Raw genomic sequence first — 22,826 nt, forward strand, 5'->3', positions numbered from 1 at the left:
AGATACTATTATTCTCTCAATTTTCAGCTGAAGAAACTGATGCATAATTTTAGACAACTTGTCCAAGGCCATATAGCTAGGACATTTTAGGGCCAGGACTTAGACCCAGGCTTTCATCCCCAGGGATGGCATGAAGCAGAAGAGCTGAGATTGGAACTTTTCTCTGCCTGATGTGCAGGAAATGTATGAACACATAAGTGAGCAGATTTTGATAAGAGAAGGGAAAAAATTCCTCAAGACTGGAAGTCTGCCCTGACATTGGATCAGATCTGGGGAAAGGGGTCCTCCTCCTGATAAAGAATTGCTTCCACATCCTTACTGAATCTCTTTCCAGAAAAGAGGTTTCACAAAACAGATTCACTTAAATTATACTAATTTAAAAACTTACACATCCCTTGTCACATGCCAGGCACTCTTCTATATACCTAGAAGGTAGGTTGTACTATTTGTGCCCATTTTCAGATATGGGAACCAAAGCACAGTGTGGCCAAGGTACACATCTAAGCTGATACAATGAATATGAGCCAAGCTAGAGTTGCCTTCTAGAGGTCATGCTCCCAACCATGATATAATCCTGGTATTGTGTGCTTTCTAAGACTTTACAAAACATTTTTAATACTGTCATCTCATGTTACTCTTCACACTGTGGGGAGAGGTATTATTCTTATCCCAGTTCACCTTGGATACAAATAAGGCTCAGAGAGGTTATCATACTGCTCAGAAATCACACAGTCAGTGACTGGCAAAGCCGGGACTCAAACCCACATCTTGCACTCCAGAGGTCATGCTTTTTGCTGGCAACCCACTCCAGTACCCTTGCCTGGAAATTCCCATGGACGGAGGAGCCTGATAGGCTGCAGTCCATGGGGTCGCTAAGAGTCCGACACAACTGAGCGACTTCATTTTCACTTTTCACTTTCATGCATTGGAGAAGGAAATGGCAACCCACTCCAGTATTCTTGCCCGGAGAATCCCAGGGACAGAGGAGCCTAGTGGGCTGCCATCTATGGGGTCGCACAGAGTCTCGGACATGACTGAACTGACATAGCAGCAGCAGCTGGCTGCTAAACATCTCTTAAGGTGGAATCTCCCTAAGATTCTTTTTCCAGAAACAAAATCGCAATGTCACATTTCCTTGTCTGTCAGGGCATTTTCTGCCTAAAGGTGGATACAGCTGCAGTTGTAGCCCTTTACCATCCATCACATACTCCTAATCATCTCCCCATAGCCCATTCTCTGCAAGGCTCAAATCACTGTGCCTTTGTTCTATTTGCAATTTATAGATGATTGGCCAAGTGTCATCTTGGCCAAAATGAACAATTGCCTGCCAAAGGGCATCTTGCTTGACTTAGAGATAATACACATTTTCCTCTATCCTACTTATGCAAAGAGAGCCTGGGCAGCTTCCCCATCACTGAACAAAAATGCTCGTCCTGATCCAGTTTCCATCCTGAAGAGAAAAGGCTCTTCAGGTGATCTGTCCATAGACCAGCATTCCTGGGGAGCAGTGGCCTGGGAGGCCACTCCTGGGAGTGTGGCCTGGCTGGCAGTATCTCCATGAGACATGTTCCTTGACTATTTTCCCAGATCTGCCAGTCTCCTGAAGGGCACACCCAAAGGGTTGAGGCCAAATTTAAGGGGTTTTGTGTTTCCACTTAGCTGACTTCATCCTCTTAATAAGACATCTTTTTTAATCTCAAGACCACTTTGCGTTTTTACAGCCGTGTTCAGCCCCCAAAGAAGCATGACTCATGCAGGCCTTCAAAGGGAGTCTCAGCGAGAGAAACAGTCAGGTCTGAGAATCGGTTCTCTCCTCTAAAACTATCACCACCAGAGTTTTTCTCAGCCAAGAGGGAGATTCATTCATAAAAGCAGTTGTTGTTTCCCTTAACGCCTCTGTCACTTGACCAAATTTACGAAACTGTGCGAGTTCCCCATGCTGGAAACCGGCCTGTTTTTCCTCCTATCTTGGAGCGCCTTTCTGTCTGCAGAGGCCGCTGGTCTAACAGGTCAGTGCTTCGTCCTGGGCAGCCCACTGGATGTGTGAATACCTGTGTTTCCCGCCCCTCACCAAGCTCCCCTCCCTGACCCTGCAGGAGGTGAAATGGATTGTGTCAGAATCAGCCTCTCCTGGGAGGGGAAAAAAAAAAAATGCATCCATTATGTGACAGCTCAATCGGAAGTCTCCAAAGTGCCGATTCCTCTTCTCTCCTTGCTGGTCAGGAAGGGGACGTTGAAATCTACGAATGACAGATGTACGGATGGTTGGTTTGACACGTTGCAGTCTTCTCAGAGTGTGAAGGGACGCACGGCTGTTTTGTGGGAATGAGTGCTGCCTTTCCATCGGCTGTTAACAGCCACGCCCACGTAGGCGGTCTCTTTGGGTGTACGCCTCGCCACACCCAACGGTATTTAAAAATCTCTGCCTACGTTCGGGCAAAGAAAATAAGGAGCTGACGCGGTGGTTTCGGCTCAGTGTCTCTTATCATAGAAGGTCTATATGTAGAGTCCTCTGAGATGGAACAGTCGATGGAGAAAGAGGCAGTCCCTAAGGTCCCCCGGGGGAGTGGGGAGGCCCGCGGGCGGGGGCCCACAGCTTGCATCCCGTATCTGAATTCTGCAATTAGATTGCCTTTCTGCAATAGCGAGGGTTTACACTTGGGTAGCTGCAACGATTGGGTGCTTTTCCATGTAGAAGAATCACCGTGGCTCTGAGCAAAATGTCAGAGCTATTTCTTTCCTTTGGCCTAGTCCCCTCCTTCTCCCGGGTTTGAGTCCTGGATCCCTCGCTGTTGCTACATCTAAATTGATCAGGTGGTGAGACCCCACCCCCCGACAGCGCTAACTGGGAATAAGGTATGCCTCCAGGGGTACTCGAATTTTAATAGGTGGTACTTTAAGGGTAAATAATAATAAAAGTTGATATAGAGAAAGCTTACAATGAGCCAGGTGCTGGCTAACTGCCTTTCATGGATGTTCACATTAATTTACAGAAAGACCCAACATTAGGGACTGGTTTACTTGGCCAAGAGCCAGTGGAGGCGCTGGGATTTCAGACTAGATCTAATTCCAGAGCCTGGGCTCATGGGCACCAAGCACTGCTACCTTGAATGAAATTATATCTTTGGAATATGAGGCAGGCCTTCAAGAGGAGGAAGATATTTGGGGTCCCAGGGGCCTGCCTGGTCCCCTTGCTTCTAGGCTGGTTTGGGCTTTCCTGTGAAAACCATGGCAGATCTTTCTTTGTAATGATAATCTGTTGCTCCAGGCGTCTGACCCACCTTACCTCATAGCCACAGTGAACCAGGCTGTTTCCACAGGCTTTGAGAGTATTTGTTGCTGATACAAACAGCCACCTGCCAGCCTTTATGACACTATAATCAAGACTACATTACCAGAGTACACCCAACCAGACCATGTATCATTCCAAACCATTCTAACACAACATCCATTGTACTGGAGCTTTCTTTGCCTTGTTATTAGAAAGGTTGCTAAAGAGCTTATGCATTGCAAAGAAAATGGATACTTAGTGTCTTTTAAATGAAATAATGGAGTGAAAAGTTTACATAGGTCATTCGAAAAGTTGTTGTTCCCTTTCCTCCGCATTCTATGCCCTTTTCAGCACTTAACATGGTGTAAAATAATGTAAGCAATGTTAACAATAAGAATACATATTTGACCTTCTGAAAAGGTTAAGTATCTTAACTCTCCTGATATTTTTTAGTCTACAGTTTAACATTGTAATAGAACACACAAACATATACACACATATCCCAATGCCTAAGATCGTTTTGTGTGTGGAAATTGTCTTACTATTTCGTGATCCAATTCAGCAAGATCATGTTTTCTTAACTCATTTTAAGATTATGGTCCATGTATAAATTATTGGTTTATCTGCGCCTTGCTCTTTTGCTACACTTTGGACCTGATATCCTTATTGGACACCAAGCAGACCTCATCTAAAGAGCCAGTGTCATGAGTTGAGTGGATGCATGCATGGGCTTTAGTAGCAGAAAGACCCAAATGCCCACAGCTGTACCCAGGGGAGCGCTTAACCAGGACAGGACTTCAGGTTAAGCAACAAGTTGGACAGGTGTTTGATACAAATCAAACTTTTTAAGTGTGAGCATTTTGTACTGCTAAAGACCAAGCCTGCTTAGTCCATATTACTTATGCATTTGTTTATTATTTGATCCCTGCCTCTTTCTAAATTGGCTTAGAGGCAACTCATAACATGAGCCATGCATATCATGGGACCATTTAGTTGAGGCTAGACACTCAAGTGCTTTGGGATAGAGTCGTTCTGCAAAATGAGACAGCTGTTCATTGCTGTGGTTTGGCAATAAATATGGCTCTGAGCTTTCTGGCAGCCAAAGCCAAAAGAGAAACATGAGTGGTACAGGAATAACACAGTATTATAAAAGGAAATCACAATTATTTATAAAAATGAGTACGCTTTTTTTTTCTAAAATTTTAGGTGAATTTATCACACACATCTTTATATAAGGGCCTTTGAGCACCATAACAGACAATGTATTGTTTTAGGAAAGATGGAGATCTGTTCTTTATGTAGTCATTTCTCATATCAACCTTCAGTAAAATCTGACAGTGTGGTATTAAATTACAATTCCCTGGGGATATTTCATGTAATAAGAAAACCCTTTCAGTTCTAATCCACAAGTAAGCTAATATAATACAAAGCTAAAAATATAGAAAATTTTTCAAAAAGTGCTTAATGAATAAACATATGATGATGAATATAGTGAATGAAATGGAATAAGATATAAAGAGTGTATGAGTTTCTGCAGTAGTAACCAACCATCCTGGGGCTGTGTACGGGTTCCCTAAGAATACCTCATGTATGTCCTTGAAACGGTGCTTACACATGATAGTTTCTCAGCAGAATTCCCCCAGCCCTGACATTGCTAGGTGGGAGCTAGAAGATGCCTACCAAGTGAGCACCCCCACATCACCCCTTTTATTGGTTCCACAGATTGAGTTTTCATCTAAGATTTTATTTGGGGGAAAAAAAGGATTTCTGTTGCTTTAAACAGAATAATATTTTAAAAAAATTTTTTCTTACTACCAAGATAAGGCATTTTCCTTGTAGAAAATTTGGAAAATATAGATTTACTGAAGGAAATAAAATTAGAGTTACCTGTATTCTCACTGCCTATTAATAACTATTGTTAGTATCTGTCTGAATTCATCTAATTATATGCAAATATTAGCATATATACATAATTAAATATATGCAAGGGCTTCCCTGGTGGGTCAGTGATAAAGAATCCACCTGCCAATGCAGGAGACATGGGTTCCATCCCTGGCTCAGGAAGAGCCCCTGGTGAAGGAAATAGCAACCCACTCCAGTATTCTTGCCTGGGAAATCCCATGGACAGAGGATCCTGGTGGGCTACAGTCCCTGGAGTCACAAAGACTTGGACACAACTGAGCATACACACAATATGTGTATGTAACTATATTTTTATTTTATTTTTTTTAATTTTTTTATTGTTGAGACTTTATTTATTTTATTTTTTTTAATTAATTTTTAGTTTTACTTTATTTTACTTTACAATTCTGTATTGGTTTTGCCATATATTGGCATGAATCCACCACGGGTTAATTTTTTTCACTTGACAATTTTATAGTGAATAGTTTCATGATATTAAATATTCTTCTATATTATTTTTTATGGCTGCCTAGTATCATACTGAAAGTGTTAGTCACTCAGTTGTGTCTGACTCTTTAGGACCCCATACACTGTACCCATCAGGCTCCTCAGTCCATGGAATTCTCCAGACAAAAATACTGGAGTGGGTAGCCATTCTTTTTTCCAGGGGATCGTCCCAAACTTAAACCTGGATCTCCTGCATTGCAGGCAGATTTTTTTACCTTCTGACCCACCATGGAAGCCCCACTATAACATATTAACTTGCTATAATTTATTATATTAACCTCTTGATCATTTATAGTTTTCAACATTATTATGATTGCTGTGATCATCCTTTCAGCTTGATATATAAACTTCTGTTTATATAACTACCTAAAAATAAAAATCCTGAGTTAATGAAAATGCTGAAATTTTAATGTCTTAGAAAAATACATCCAAGTTATCCTTCAGAAAATTTGTATTCCTTTATACTTCCACCAACAATGTAAGAGAGAGCTCATTCACTCACATCTTCACCCCCTGAACTCATATTCCCTCCTGCTAATTTGATAATCAACCTCCATTTCATTCTGATTTAAATTTATATATTTTTACTGAGGAAAGGATTTTAATTATATGTCATCATTGGCAATTTATATTCCTCCCTTGGTGAACTACCTGTTTATGCCCTTTGTCCTTTTTTTTTCTACTGAAGTGTTTATCTTTGTCACATTAAATTTTAAATACTCCTTATTGATTCAAAAATATAACTGTTGGCTATCTTGTAGACTACCAATGCTCTCCATTCATGGTTTTGTCTTTTAAATATATTGTATGTTGTTTGTTTACATAAGGGAAAAGTTTGGTTTAGACATTTTGAAGGTTCATATGGTTAATTTTTTCTTTCCTTAGAAAGTTCCAAGTTTTATTAATTTCTGCTCTTTGTTGTTGTTTAGTCGCTAAGCTGTGTCTGACTCTTTTGCAACCCCATGGACTGTAGCCCTCCAGGCTCCTCTGTCCATGAAATTCTCCAGGCAAGAATGCTGGAGTGGGTTGCCATTTACTTCTCCAGGGGATCTTCCTGATCCAGGGACTCAACCTGCATCTCCTGCATTGGCAGGCAAATTCTGTACCACTGAGCCACTAGAGATATAATTTCTGCTTAAAAAGCCCAATATTATTAATAATAATTTTTTACTTTATTTTAATATGTGTTTCGGGTTTTTTCGCATTAGAATCCAAACTGGAATTTGTTTTGATGTGAGGAATATGAGATGTGAGATACAGCAAGGATTTGATTTTCTTCCTAGATTGTTATTCACTCATCCTAATACCTATCAACCTTAACCTATGAGATTCTAACATAATGTCCGTGTATACAGGTACATATACGTGTATATATGTTCTGGCTTTCTGTTATTCCACTGAGCTTTTAGTCTTCACTGCGTTCATCATTTCAGCTCCATGGTTCCTTTTAATGGCTAATAGATCCATTTCTCATCCCCCTCCCCCATTTTTAAGAGCTTCTTTGCTATACTCACATGTTTATATTCCAGAATCACTTGAAAATAACATTGTGTTTCAAGCAGAAAATAACTTTAGGACTATGGTTAGGGTTGTATTAAATTTTTAGTTTAATTTGAGGAGGAGTGATGTTTTTACAATGTTGAGTCTTCCCACAGAGGAATACGTTATGTCTCTCCATTTATTCAAGTCATCTTTTATGGCCCTTAGTAAATTTTTATAGTTGTCTTCGCATTAGACCTACAAATTCCTTGTTAAGTACTTTTTAAGCTATTGTATATTTTGGCATACTATGATGAATGGAAACTTCTGTGATAGTTTCTGCATGGCTATCGTTTGTTCATGTGCATCTAGACCTCACTCTGCTATTTGATTTACTATCTGCAGTTCTGAAATATAGAACCAGAGCTGATGTGCAGAATTAGGATTGATGGGCCAAAGTTATATTAGACTATCAGGTTCATGAGAGCTATATCAGCACCAGCAGTGTGGCTGAAGCATTCTAGGCAGTCAATATCTTTTGAGCAATGGAATGAATGATTTTAGGCCAACAGAAGGAAAAATTTCTAAAATATGAATAACAGGCTGTGTCTAAGTTAGGGACGGCCTTATCCCTGATAATAGTCTTTTCTTTTTCTATATTATTTATTTATGGCTGCCCTGGGTGCATTGCTGCACACAGCTTTCTCTAGTTGTGGGGAACAAGGGCTTCTCTCTGTTGCAGTGCACAGGTTTCTCGTTTCTCTGGGTGCACGAGCTTCAGTAGTTGTGGCCCATGAGGTCTAGAGCACGGGCTCAGTAGTTATAGCATGTGGGCCTAGTTGCTTCACAACATCTGGAATCTTCCCAGACCAGGGATCAAACTCGTGTCCACTACGTTGGCAGGCCGATTCTTATCCACTCTACAACCAGGGAAGTCCCTAATAACATTCTTATGGATTCTTTATGACCACTGGTCAAAGTATTTCAGAGCAGTTTTATACATCAACTAAAGGGTGTATCATAAATTACATTAAGCTGCAATTTCATTTCTCTAACTCTTAACTGAAAATGGAGGCATGCAGACCCAGGGAAACAAGAGCCTAGTCTACAAGAATATGGTGGGCATATGTTGGCTTTGGCTACCCAGCACCCATCCTCACTTTCACTGGTAGTAGCATCCTGATGTTACTGAGGGAACTACCCTTTCTCCATCAGATACCATCTTGTTAACCAAGGTACCCCATTCTCACCTGTCAAAGAGAAAAGGTGCATCCGAAGCAAGGTCACCCAGACACTCCTTCCTGGGGGTGCAGACCTTTAGGAGGAAGTTAGAAGGATGTGTAATTGTTGGCACCTGGACTTTCCAGCTGCAAAACCTTGTTGGGAACCTCTATTCCTGCCACAGATCCCTGGAGCTGCCTTTATGCTTCTCCCCTCCAATAAATTCCCTCTGATCACAGTTGCCAGAATGAGTTTTCACTGCTTGCAAATAGAGAAATCTAAATAGTACAAGGGAAGGAATAATCCATGAGGGTATTTCAACAAAAGCTGTGTAACTTGGTGACAGTTCAGAAGGGGAAAGAGCCTCAAGGACAGCGCAGCCTCTAGGCTTAGGTGCTTGGACTATCTTATGCCAGGTGCATGCTGATACACAAACAAAAGAAATGAAGCTCACAAAGACAGTTTTCACAGTGTCCATTATTCTTTTTGAATTCATCTCCTTGTAAGATTCATTATGAACACTTCAGTGGGGGTGGAGCTCGCTCATTACCACAATTTTCTGCTTTCACTTTCAGTTGTTATTAATTTGATGATGATCATTTGATTTGTTTTGATCATCTTTTGCTTCAAGGGCCACATTTGCAGCCGCCTCATCTCAGTCTCTTGGAAATTGCACCTGCAAATGTTCATTCGTCACATAGAAGAACTTAGTTTTATGGAAACAAGTAGCTTTTAGACATGCAAATGAAGGTTGGCATTTCTATTACCCAGAGGTCTGATACTCTGCTATTGGAAATATACAAGCGCAGTCTGAGAAAAGTTTTATGTAGGAAGACTAGGCAGAGTGTCAAATGCTAGTGAGAAGTCTTTCTAGACAATGAGGGTGTGTGGATAGAAATGGAATTTAAGGAGTCCTCACAAGCCACAAGCTGGGACAGCAAAGAAGGAAGAGAACATATGTACGAGTGTCTGCCCTGATTACAAAATCAGCCACTGAGGGGTCTCAGATTTCTAACTCTTCTGCTAGTTTCCTGAAGGACTGGAAGAAGTCACCCTATTAATTGGTGTCTCAGTTTTCTTTATTGCAGAGGTAAAAGGATTTTATCATTTTGTAGTGGAAGGACATTGCACACACACACACAGAATGTGGCTTTTGTGTAAATACAGGACCCATGGTACCCTCTCTATGAGGTACCTGGTACATATGCATACCTAAATTCTGATCAAGTAGAATTTTTCTCGGCCAAGTTTTTAAAAGTCGTTAGGTTACTGAGTCATTATTTTAAATTGAATATTGGAAATAATTCAGCAGTGTTATTTATAGCATAATCTCCGGTGGAATTGAATCCTGTCATAGAAGCCACTTTTCAGTTTATAAAGATAACCAAAAAGCACAGCTGGACGGGTTGTTTGAAAATTCATTTTTACAATCTGTTTCCCAGCTGAGACTTTGGGGGTCAGGTTTTTGCCAGAAGCAAACTTTCAGGGACTGTCATTAAACAGTCGAAGGGTAAGATTTCTAATGGCAACATTGACACTGCGTCTAATGATTTCTCTGCTTCCAGGCACTGCTGTAATAAAGGCAGCTTCCATTTTTAGGTTCCTGGGGCATATTTTATGCCTGCTGGAAGTGAAGAGGGAGGAGGGAGGCGGTTGGCATTCCTCACTTTCTCGTATAGAAATTTAAACAGTATAACCCATTATTTACTCAGTTTAGGATGGTTTCCATCTAAGAAAATAAACATATAAAAATCTGAAAGAAAGAAAAAACAACCCTGATTACTAACCATTGCTATTGGGCTTCATAGTCTTGTTCTAGAGAGTAAAAGACTCTAAAAAATTTTTTTTGAACATAGAAGGGTAAAAACAAGTGACACCCTGGCCCATTCACTAAGGAACTGACCAAGATGTCTGCAAGAGAGAACTCAGCACACACAAGCATCAGAGACAACAGAAAAAGTTAATTCATTCCAATCCCATCACCGAGGTTTGTTCTCCCATTGGTTTCAAATGACAAGGGCCTAATTACATTGTCGTGATAAGGAAAAGCTGACAGTCAGGTCCTGCTTATCTGTTAGGTCAGCTCTTGAAAAGCTTTTGTAGAGTAAGTAGTCAGGAAAAGCGGAACCTGGGAAAGTCTTTTTTTTTTTTTTTTTTGTAATAGACAAGGAGGGAAGATTTCCAAATGAAATGACTATTACTGGGCATGTTGCAGCTTTACTTGATCTGAGTAAGTAAGCTGGCTCATTACGTCTCATCTCCATCATCTCTCAGTTTGGCAAAAGCTTGTCTGAAACTCTCAAGAAGGCTCCTAGTTCAGAGGTGAACGTGTTCCATTTGTCCTGCCACTGAACACATTGTATGACTGGATGGGAAATACATTTCTAGATCTCAGTAAATAAATCCCCGGGAGACAACTTAGTTTGCCTTGTTTCTCAAATCAATTTAGTTTGCCTTGTTTCTCAAATCAGGTCTGGCCAGTTTTAGCTTCTAAATACATGTCATTGGCTGACACCTCAGCTTCAAACTGTTCTTGCTTTCAAATTTCAATATTGACAGGACCATATGAGTCCAACTTATTAGCCAACAATTCAACAATAAATGAGGTGCATTGAGTGTTTTCCAAGCCAAAAAATAAAGCCAGAGGCTCAAACTATTTATTTTTAGGCATTCAAGCTGCAGCAAAAGACACCCAAATTTCTCAAGGGGGTTTGTTAACCAGCTCGCTGAACTGAGGGTGAACACTCAATGGCACCATCTCAGTAAACACAGGTGTGAAGTATATCTCCTCGCATAATAACTCATTAACTCACACCTGCACTTTCTTGAACCAAATAGTTCCTGGTTTCAATATGCCAACGACCTTGCACATGTAACTTGAATAGTGAACAAATTTACCTCTGTTTTCTCCACTGTAAATATTTTCTGTCATTATTTAACATCTCCTCATGGTGCCAGCAGGCATAGGGAAAAGAGAAACCTCTTTCTCTGTTGCCCATGTTCTGCCCAAGCATGTAGAAATTTGTCTGAAGATAGATGGCACAAATAATTAACATACAGGTAAAGGAGAAAGAGGAGTCAAGGATACTGGGAATTATATCAAACGGATCAATGGCTCATTTCAGCAAAATGGGGTATATACATGAATGAATACATGTCGTAGAGGGAGACACAAAAATTAGTTCATTCAAAAATCTGGACTCTATGCAAGTGTGGAACCTCCACATGTAAAGGCCACTGAGTGTGGACACCTGGAACAAGGCTGCTTACTGGAGCCTTAGGTGACACTGGCATGTACATGTATTAGCTGACTCCAAGGAAATGAAATCTAAAAAGCAGTAAGCCTGACAACACTGCATTTAAGGTGGAAAGTCAGGGATCTAAGTAAAAGAGTGTTTTTCTTCACTCTGGACCTCAAATTAATTTGCCTAAGTACTCACTACTACATTGTTGAAGGAATTTTTGTTTGTTTTAAATGGAAATTTATAAACCTTGCAACATGGACAGAAAGTAATCTTGAATGCATTGGAGGATCTAGAAATAAGAACGTAGATTTGTGCTGTTTTCTATATTGATATTCTCATATCCCATAGACTCATGTTTCATCTGCCAATTGTAGCATTGCCCAATATGGTGAATTAGACCGTAAATTGTACTCTTGGCAAACTTGGAATCCTTCATATTCCCTAAAGGAGATTTCCATCTTGTTAAATCTTTGACTTTTCAGTTCCAAGTTCATGTTCAGCAGTGGTGTAGGAAAACTGTCAGAAATGTCTCTTTTTACTAAATCAAAACTAAATAAAAGCATGGCATGGAAAAATAGCCCATCAACGTTAAAACCCCTCAGAGTGCCATCTGAGAGCAAGTCAGAGTTTTTTCTTTCTCACTTGTTCTCTTTCTGTGTTCTGATGATATAATCAATATTTCCTGTCCAAAAACGCAATATTCTCCAGTCTTAGAAACCCCTCAAGTCTTCATTTAATGTCAAAGAAAATCATGCTCCATGTGACAGATGTTTATTTTTCAGCTTCTGTATCTGAAGGCTTCATCAACTTTTAATGAGAAAAGAACTACTGAATAATGTTAGCAGCAGCAGAGACTATATGGGTGACAATAATCTTGAATAAGAAGATTTAAATATTAGAAGAAAATAGACTCTGCCACTAATAAATCCAGATAAATGTCTATTTGTATGTGAGGATCAAAAATAATTTCTCCTGCTTTCTCTTTGTAGAGCAGATAAATATTTCTTGAAATAGAGATTTATTCCTTTGACAGACCTGCCTTTGAGTGCCTGATGTCTGCTGGGTACTGTTATAGGGTTGGGGCAATGCAAAGAGGGACATGATAGACCCAGCCTTTGAGAAGGTCTAGGTCAAGAAGGGACACTGGTAATTTAGTTGTCAGGAAGTCCATTGGAAGCTGTGGTGGCCCCATGTAATTCTTCAGTTCCATATACAGTAAGTCCCCTACATACAGACCTTCAAGTTTCAAGCTTTCAAAGATGCAAACGTGTTCATATGTCCAATCATGTAAGTTAGTTCAGGCACCTGGCATGCATTGTCACATGTACGCATCCTTGTGCTTTTCTGTACTTTACTGTCTGGTACTATATAGGGTACAGTGGTACCATGTCTTTATTTCAAGCCCATGATGTCCAGAAGCAAGTATAAAAGCAGCAATGACGTAGCTGGTTCTACTGGGCTTTTCAGGGTACTGTACTTTAAGATTAAAAATATTTGCTTTATTTTTTGTGCTTGCTTATGTATTATTTGTGTGGAAAGTATTAGAAACTTATTACAGTACAATATTATACAGCCAGTTGTATTAGTTGGGTACCTAGGCTGACTTCTTTGGACTTATGAACAAACTGGGCTTATGAATGCACTCTCACAAGGGGACTAATTTGTGTTTGGGAATTTCAGTATGCAGTCCTTGAAGCAAATGTAAAAACAACTCAAGTCATAGACATTTAAGATGGGAAAGTGCTTAGAGATCATCTAGAGCAGAATTTACAGAATTTCTTGATCCTACCCACTCCAGTGTTCTGGCCTGGAGAATTCCATGGTCACAAGGAGTTGGACACAAATGAGTGACTTTCACTTTCATTTACTTTCTTGATCCTTATTGGAAAAAAAAAATAGTTTTATCATGCACTTATCTGCACACAGCATATTTTTGTCCACAAGGGTACTTATATAGTTTAAAATACACAGACGTGGGAGGGGGGTTCAGGATGGGGAACACATGTACATCCATGGCTGATTCATGTCAATGTATGGCAGAAACCACTACAATATTGTAAAGTAATTAGCCTCTAATTAAAATAAATAAATTATTTTTAAAAAATGCAATACACAGACGTTCTAATTAGTAGTTATGAAGTTATATTTTCTTCTAACCTTCTGTGGGTTTCTTGTATATCCAAATGCAGACCATCTTTTTTTAATTCACTGAAGCGAAAACAATGGACTAGGCAATGAATTTGAATTGCTCTAGTCATTCAGCTAGTTAGGTATCTGGACTATGCCAAGTAGATCCCAGGTCTCCTGGCACCAATTGTAGTACATTTTCTCTGATATAATTTGCAATGACACAATGAACCTTCATCTCATGTAAACATGTTTGTACATACGTGTGTGTGTGTATGTATATAACACTAATGCTCCCTGAGAGAGTCCAAAAGAGGGAATCACAGAAAACAGTGTAAACGGTGTTCTGTTAACCAAAAGGAATTAATTGTCCTCTCAAAACTGATCTCTCGAGAAAGAACTTACTTGCCAGCAGAATCATCATTCTTCCCAAAGAATTATGGACCTCCTCCTGCTGTTTCCCAAACTTCTTTGCTTGCCAGTAATTTGAATTTAACTGTGTACCTCTTTGTGGTTTCTCAAACAGCTCTTTTAGTTACTGTCATAAAGTATTGGTTCTAGTCCTTGCTCAAAATTGCAGAAATGAGTCCTTGCAGACAGCTCTTCAGGGATCTTGCCCACCACTGAAAGCTCACTATGCAAACTGAAAGGCAATTTTGAGCACACGCATGAGTCAGAAACTCTTATCATTATTTTCTCTAAGTCATTTCTTGATTTCTTTCAGACCCCCTTATTTTAGTTCTCAGATATTTTTGAGTATGATCCACTCCCCATGGACCTGGATGTATGTACTTAGTTCTATTTGTCATTGCCACGGGATCCCATAAATACAAGGTGAAACCAAGACTTTAGACATGCAACCCAGCAGTTGCATTAAGGACCACTTGTTTTTCAGAAAAGATGGAAACAGAATGATCAGATTTTACATCTGCTGGGAAAGAAAATGAAGTAATGTTTTGCCAACAGAAGATTGTCATATTCGATGCTTCATAATTCTATTTTGTGAATACTAGCACTAATAAAACAGAGAAATGCTTTCATACTTATGATAATTAGCTTGACCATTTTTAAAAAGTATTTATTTACTTGACTGTGTCAGGTCTTAGTTTTAGCACGGGGATCCTCTGCTGTGGCGCACAGACTTTAGTTGTGGTGCACAGGCCTCGCTTTTCCGCAGCATGTGGGATCCTAGTTCATTGACCAGGAACTGTACTCATGTTCCCTGTACTGCAAGGCAAATTCTTAACCACTGGACCGACCACCAGGGAAGTCCCTACCTTGACCATGTTAAACACAGAACATATTAATTGTTTCTTCTAAATTTTGTATTTAGAGAAACTATGATGAATTAATTCAATGTGTATTTATTGCCTAACCTATAACAGAGTCAAACCCAAAGTGTGCAAGTAAGCTGCCTGTTCATGTATAAGCTACACAGTCTCCTAGCTCTCTGCCCTCACATTGAATTCCCTACCTGTGATCCTACACCCTCCCAGGTTTTCTTATTCAAGACCTAAATGCCTCTCCATCCTTTAGGAAAACTTTCTTCATCTCTCTTCTACCTTCCCCAGTCCAAAAGAAGTCACTGCCTCCCAGAATTCCTATTTTATTATCACCTACTGCATTCTACCTGCTATTAGATGTTTCTGTGTACATGATGTCTCTGCTAGGAGACATAAAGCTACTTGAGATCTAGGAGTGGGTTAATTCATTCTGGCATTTCCCAACAGATGGATAGCATTTGAATGGATGGATAGCAAGTACCCAAGCCAACTTGTGGGATTCCCTGGTATCTCAGTGGTATAGAATCTGTCCTCCAGTGTACATGATGCAGGTTCCAACCCTGGGTCAGGAAGATCCCTGGAGAAGGAAATGGCTGCCCACTCCAGTATTCTTGCCTGGGAAATGCCATGGACACGGGATTACAAAAGAGTCAGATACAACTTAGCGAGTAAACAATGACAAGTTAACTTGCAAAAATCTAGTACCGTAACTGTAGTGCTACTGAGAATTGTCTAAATTTGGATTACTAGACTAGAGATCTCTTCAAGAAAATTAGAGATACCAAGGGAACATTTCATGAAAGATGGGCCCAATAAACGACAGAAATGGTATGGGCCTAACAGAAGCAGAAGATATTAAGAAGAGGTGGCAAGAATACACAGAAGAACTATACAAAAAGATCTTCACAACCCAGATAATCACAATGGTATGATCACTTACCTAGAGCCAGACATTCTGGAATGCAAAGTCAAGTGGGTCTTAGGAAGCATCATTACGAACAAAGCTAGTGGAGGTGATGGAATTCCAGTTGAGCTATTTCAAATCCTAAAAGATGATGCTGTGAAAGTGCTGCACTCAATATGCCAGCAAATTTGGAAAACTCAGCAGTGGCCACAGGACTGGAAAAGGTCAGTTTTCATTCCAATCCCAAAGAAAGGTAATGCTAAAGAATGCTCAAATTACTGCACAATTACAGTCATCTCACACACTAGTAAAGTAATAGTCAAAATTCTCCAAGCCAGGCTTCAACAATACATGAACCATGAACTTCCAGATGTTCAAGCTGGATTTAGAAGTACATGAACTGGTTCCAGAAAGACATCTATTTCTGCTTTAGTGACTATGCCAAAGTCTCTGACTGTGTGGATCACTACAAACTGGAAGATTCTTCAAGAGATTAAAATACCAGGCCACCTGACTTGTCTCCTGAGAAATATGTATGTAGATCAAGAAGCAACAGTTAGTACTGGACATGGAACAACAGACTGGTTCCAACTAGGGAAAAGGAGTACATGAGGCTATATATTGTCATCCTGCTTATTTAACTTATATACAGAGTACATCATGAGAAACACTGGGCTGGATGAAGCACAAGCTTAAATAAAGGTTGCTGGGAGAAATATCTATAACCTCAGATATGCAGATGACACCAACCTTATAGCAGAAAGCCAAGAAGAACTATAGAGCCTTTTGATGAAAGTGAAAGAGGAGAGTGAAAAAGTTAAAGCTCAACATTCAGAAAACTAAGATCACGGCTTCTGGTCCCATCACTTCATGTCAGATAGATGCAGAAACAGTGCAAACAGTGACAGACTTTATTGTTTTGGGCTCCAAAATCACTGCAGATGGTGACTGCAACCATGAAATTAAAAGACGCTTACTCCTTGGAAGAAAAGTTATGACCAACCTAGACAGCATATTAAAGAGCAGAGAAATTACTTTGCCAACCAAGGTCTGTCTAGTCAAAGCTGTGGTTTTTCCAGTAATCATGTATGGATGTGAGAGTTGGACTATAAAGAAAGCTGAGTGCTGAAGAATTGATGCTCTTCTCCAACTGTGGTGTTGGAGAAGACTCTTGAGAGTCCCTTGAACTGGGAGGAAATCCAACCAGTCCATCCTAAAGGAAATCAGTCCTGAATATTCATTGGAAGGACTGATGCTGAAGCTGAAACTCCAATACTTTGGCCACCTGATGCGAAGAATTGACTCATTTGAAAAGACCCTGATGCTGGGAAAGATTGAAGGTGAGAGGAGAAGGGGACAACAGAGGATGAGATGGTTGGATGGCATCACCGACTCAATGGACATGAGTTTGGGTGAACTCTGCTAGTTGGTGATGGACAGGCAGGCCTGGCGTGCTGCAGTCCGTGGGGTTGCAGAGTCGGACATGAGTGAGCGACTGAACTGAACTGACTGGGTTACTAGGAGTGAGGAGTACATTTCCACCTGCTTCTTGATGCAGGAGATAATGCGGAAGAGAAGGCAACAGGCAATGATTAAGGACATAAAATGTGTGAGATGTACTAGATGCCTTCTGTTTCTTCCCCTAGCCACTGGCTGAATAGGAAATATTGTGGCATGTGTTCTTCTGAGTTATTTCTCCTTTTCGTGTCATCTTCCTTTCACCTACTTATAGTAATTGGAGCAAAACCTTATGATTAGGTATTGGTATTTAGGCTACAAATCATTTTAAAATCCATCATATTACTTTATACTCAGAAGAGACCTGTGAGACAGGTGGGCAGGTACTATCCAAATGTGAAAATTGTCTTGGATGGCTGAAGCCCTTGGCCAACATCACCCACTGTACATGGGTTGGTCAGAGAACAGCATTCTGGAGTGGATGGACACGTGAGGGTCTGAGAGGCATGAGCCACACTGTCACTTTATAACTCTTCATGTACTAACCAAATCTATTATTTTTAGAATGTTCTCTTTGGCTATATTTTTTCATTTTTTTAATTAAGTTTTTAATTCTCTATCTTTGGGTCCATTTTATGTCTTTTGTCTAGATTCTTGAGGTAAAGAGTCCATTTTTTTCAATTTTTGTTTTCTAAATAGGATGCATATAAGACTATAATGTTTCCTCTGAATAACCCTTTGGTTTTATCCCATTGATTCTGGGGGAAAAAAAATGTTTACCTTACACTTATTTTTACATAAGCTAAAAATTCAACTTTGACTTCATCCTCAAATCCAATTTTGTTTAGGAATACAATTAAAAATCCCTAATGGATACATATATGCAACTATGCTTTTTGTTAATTTCCAGTTTTGTAGCATTGTGGTCAATGGATATGCTTTGTTTGTTTGTTTGTTTTGGAGTGGTAAAGAATTTATTGAGCTATTTGGTAGTAAAATATATCATCAGTTTTATTCCATGTGAGTAATTTATTTTACATCCCAGTGTTGCTGAGAAATTATGATCTCTTAAATGTTAATGGACAATTGTTCCATGAAGCGAAAATTACTTCATAGAATCCTGTTAATACTATTAATATAAAGTCACAGAAAAAAAAAATGGGGAATAAGATGTAAAAATATAATTTAAAAACATGTTTTTATAGCTAGCAAAAGTCATTTACAAACTTTGTAAATGAAAAATAAAAAGGCAATTAAAAAACGTATTTCTTCTTTGGAGCGACCTTCTAATTATTCCAAGGTGTTAAAAGGGCAATATCAGGCACAAGTCTCTCTTTTAAGGACCATACACATTCCAGGCCAAAGCGCAGCAAAGGAGAGTTGATACTAATACCAAAGTGTTGGTCAGCAGAGATTTGTCTCAAAGTGGGATGATAAAAGACCAGTAGCATGGACAGCTGATTTATACAATGAATGGTCATATAAATGCAGAATCCTGGGCTTTGAGATTCTGAATCTTCACTCCAAACCTAGAGAAGTAGAATCTGTATTTAACAAGGTTCCCAGATAATCTGAATGTTCATTAATAGTCCAGTGGCATTAGGGTAAAGTTCTGAAACTTCTCTTGCCTAATGCGGACTCTTGGACCACAGTTGACCCCACAGCCAGGTGGGGTCAAGTGGCTTCTGATGTGCCTGGTGGCGAGCAGGATAAGCTGTGAATTAAGCTTATCTGAGAGTGACAAGCAACACAGAGGGGTGAGGAGCAGAGGTAAGAGGAAGGAAAGGAAGCGGGTTCCTCTGAAGTGAGCTGTGTGTGTCGCTTAGACGCAGCCACTGGGGTTCGCCCTTTTCAGAGCTCTCTGACCTGAAAGTTTGTGTTCTAGAGATTTAGAAACATTTTCTACACAGAGGAGACATCCTGAGTTCATCTTTAAACTTCATAGCTTACTTGAAAAAATTTAGGTTTTTATGATTTGAAGATATGCTAGTGATATGTTTTAAAATTTTATTTTAGAGTAGCTGTCTGTCTAAATTTGGAAGAATATTTGAAAGTCTCTAAGTTTATCTTGTCTTTACTTTTTGAGAAAGTCAGGCTGCCTGTATTCAAAGTATCTAAATATTTCCTTTAGAACCAGTGTTATTGTCTTGACCAGAACTTAAAAACAAACAAAAAAATTAATTGAGGTATTAATCCTACTGAATTAATAAAATAGTTTATAAGAAAATGACAGATACACAGAAATGTAGGATATCCAAATTTCTACAACACTTTATGTAAAAAATTCTTTCTATAACAGCTCTGGCAGATGATCATTCATCTCACACATTTCAAATAATAGGGAACTTGTCACACTTCAAGGCAGTCACTCCATTGTAGGACAGTTCTCATATTTTGAAAAATCATGTGATGGAGAATCAGAAAACATATTAGTCCAAGTTAACTTACTCCTATCCCCAAACCACTTGCTCCAATCTAGGGGCTCAAACTAGAAAAAAAAATTCCAATCACAGGTCAGATTGAAATAGGCCTGAGCCCAGTCCCCAGGGACTTGGCACAGGATCTCATATGCTGCTGGCATCTCCCATTGTCCCAGTTATAATAAGAGAATAGAGGCTGAATCTTATTTCCAGATGACACACCTTCAGAGAACCATCAAAGTTTAGAATAGAAGGAACCCATAAGAGAGTCCTGGTTGGGGTTCAGTCAGGAAAAGAGGAATCAGCTGGCTATTAACAGAGTTTAATGCAGGAGATTGGATACACAGAAGATAGAGAGCTGCAAAAGTGAAAAGAGGGTCACTGAAGCAACGCACAGGTAGTCACTGCAGGAAGCAAGTATAACGCCTCAGACAGGAGGAGCAAAGGGAAGAGAATCTAGAAACTCCTAAGAAAGTGTCATGGAGCTGGGACCCAGCCCTCGGAGGACACTGCCTGGCTGTTGCCCCTCCTTCCTCTCGGCTAGGGGCGAGTCCCAGGAGGCTGGTCTGGAAGTGAAGGGAACAAAAAAATGAGAATATCCAGCCAGCTCAGATATATAATCTTCATCATCAGATCTCTATTTCCCTGGGGCATCAGAAATTATATTTTTAGATTGCTTAAGATTACCTTAAAATATTCACAGATGGTCTAAACACAGGCAGAAAAGTACAGGGGCTCTGTGAAATTTTGAATCTCAGCTCTGCCACTTTCAAGGTGATCTTGAGTAAATCACTTTGTTTTCTTGTTACCTGGTGATAACAATGTTCATTTAGTTATTCAACAAATACATGGAGTACCTACCATGTGCCTGCCATTGCTCTAATGGTTGGGGACCAATGAATCACTCTGCACTCAATGAGCTTTCCATTGCCATGCAGGAAGGCAGGAAATAAACCAATAAATATATAAAATGTTAGGTGGCAGTAAATAATATTAAAAAAATAGATAAAAGTAGGCAAGTAGAGAATGACAAGAGGGATATTTTTACAGAGTGCACAGCAAAGACCTGTCCAATGATGTAACATCTTAAGGAAAGGAGGGAGGCATGTCAAGGTCTGGAGAAGAACTTTACAAAGAGCAGGAACTAGACGTGCCAGAGTCCTGCAATGGAGCCTGCTTAGCAAATTCAGTGGGTTGAAGACAGACTGTGGCAGAGGCAGCAAGGGAGACAGGGGGCCATGTAGAAAGTTGTTGCTGTCATCTAGGCAGAAAATGATGGTGGCTTGGTAGTGGGTGTTAGGTGGAGATGTTGAGAAGTGATTGCATTATGGGTAACTTTGGAAGGACAAGTCAACAACATTGCTGATATACAGAGAGAGGAGACGCAAAGGTTGTTCTCAGAGTCTGGGCAGCAGGAAGAATGAGGATGTTACTGAGAAGGGAAAGAGAGATGGAAGAGATGGTAAATCATGAGAAGTCTGTTATGAAATAATAAATCAATGAAATAAATAAGATGATAAAACTAATATGTTCCTTGCTTACAATAAGGTTTGGCCAATCTTAGCCCCCTTATCTTTTATTCTTTGTTACCTATTTATGTTTTCAGAATGCATTTGTGAACTATCCACACACTTTTCCCTTTTTACTCACTACTTCTCTGTAGATCAATATACAGTCAAAACATTTCCATGACAGGCAGAGGTCAGCTAAACCTCACCCAGAAAAACTTCCGACAGACTGCAGAATCAGCAGAGATAGATACATTTCATTTTCAAATAAAGAAAGAAAAATATCTGATGCCAAAACAACATGCATGGCAATCCTCCTAGTTCCTCAAAGTCCTTGAAATACTTCAGTACCTAAAAGTTTCTCTGGCACTGCTTGTTTTTTAATAGAAATTCTGTGAAGAGTGAAATGTAATATTTCATAGGCATTTTTCTTTGAATTTCTGAAGAGAGACTAGAAAACTGAAGTTACCCAAAAAAAACTATATAAATGCTTACTGCATATAAATCTCTTGGCAAAATTTCCTAGTTGTTTTTGTCTAAAATTTTGAAGCATAATATTAAAAGGAAATAAGTGATGCAAATGTATTAGACAAATATATCTCAGCAATATTTTATCAAAAGCCAACCCCTCAAATAACAAACATATAAATAGAAGCATACAGTCAACATACAAAAAAATATGCTTGGTTCTTTAAAATTCTTTACTGCAGATTCATTTGAAATGTCAGTATTCAGTTCACATATCTCTATACTCTTAAGAATCATCAGCATTTAATTTATGAGTGTTTTTAGTGGGAAAGATTCTGCTGTTTAAAATTCAGTTCAATCCCCTTAGTTTGAGTTGAGGAATACTTACATCTTGTGTTTTTCCCAAAGCCCTCCTATAGAGCCCTCCCAATTTCCCATAATTAATCAAATCTTTAATCCAAGGTAGGATGCAGCCCCCATCTGCCTTCCCCATGCCAGCTTAGGGGCAATAACAGAGAACAGCAGAGCCCAGGGACAAATAACACATTTGTCCCGTGGTTCCTGCTCCTCTGTTCCCCGGGAACAGTGTACGTATGGCTTCTGACTATGTGTGGCTTCATGTAGCATTGGAAGCTGGGTATAATGATGGCTTTTGAAATAAATCCTACAACCAGCCAAAAAGCAGCTGAGGGCCCACTGTGGACAGGGAGCACACAAGAACAGACCAGCTTGCCTCAAGGATTGTGTGCCTTGAATGTGTTCATGAAATTACCCAGCAGTGGAAGGACAAAGCCCCCAGCTTTGCCAAGGAGACACAGAGGCAAACAAGGACCTCTTTCTGTGCTTGGCAAGGAGGAGCATTGGCAGAGGCAACTGAACCCTTGTAGACATCTTAGGTTTATGACTCATGGTTGTTAATACTGAATTGCGGTATGATAGGAACTTCTCAGGCTCCCCAAGGTACACAGTGGAAAGCAAAGTTCTCAACAAATATGCCAGCATTTAAAATGCAGCAAAGTAGTTGGCACTGGCT

At 39.7% G+C, this 22,826-nt stretch overlaps 1 protein-coding gene across 4 annotated transcripts in view; it reads left to right on the forward strand.

Moving 5' to 3' along the window:
* The window catches only part of SLC9A9 (solute carrier family 9 member A9), a 651,239-nt gene that overhangs the window by 317,595 nt on the left and 310,818 nt on the right, over positions 1 to 22,826 (forward strand). For all 4 annotated transcript variants that reach the window (XR_011251201.1, XM_069563205.1, XM_069563219.1 and 1 more), the window contains exon 8: positions 1,904 to 2,009. Coding sequence is in view for 3 of the 4 variants with exons in the window: in XM_069563205.1 (XP_069419306.1) it covers positions 1,904 to 2,009 (106 nt within the window). In the remaining variant the exon portion in view is untranslated. The remainder of the gene's footprint in view (positions 1 to 1,903; positions 2,010 to 22,826) is intronic.

Source organism: Ovis canadensis, chromosome 1 (genome assembly GCF_042477335.2).
Source record: "Ovis canadensis isolate MfBH-ARS-UI-01 breed Bighorn chromosome 1, ARS-UI_OviCan_v2, whole genome shotgun sequence".
Taxonomy (NCBI): domain Eukaryota; kingdom Metazoa; phylum Chordata; class Mammalia; order Artiodactyla; family Bovidae; genus Ovis; species Ovis canadensis.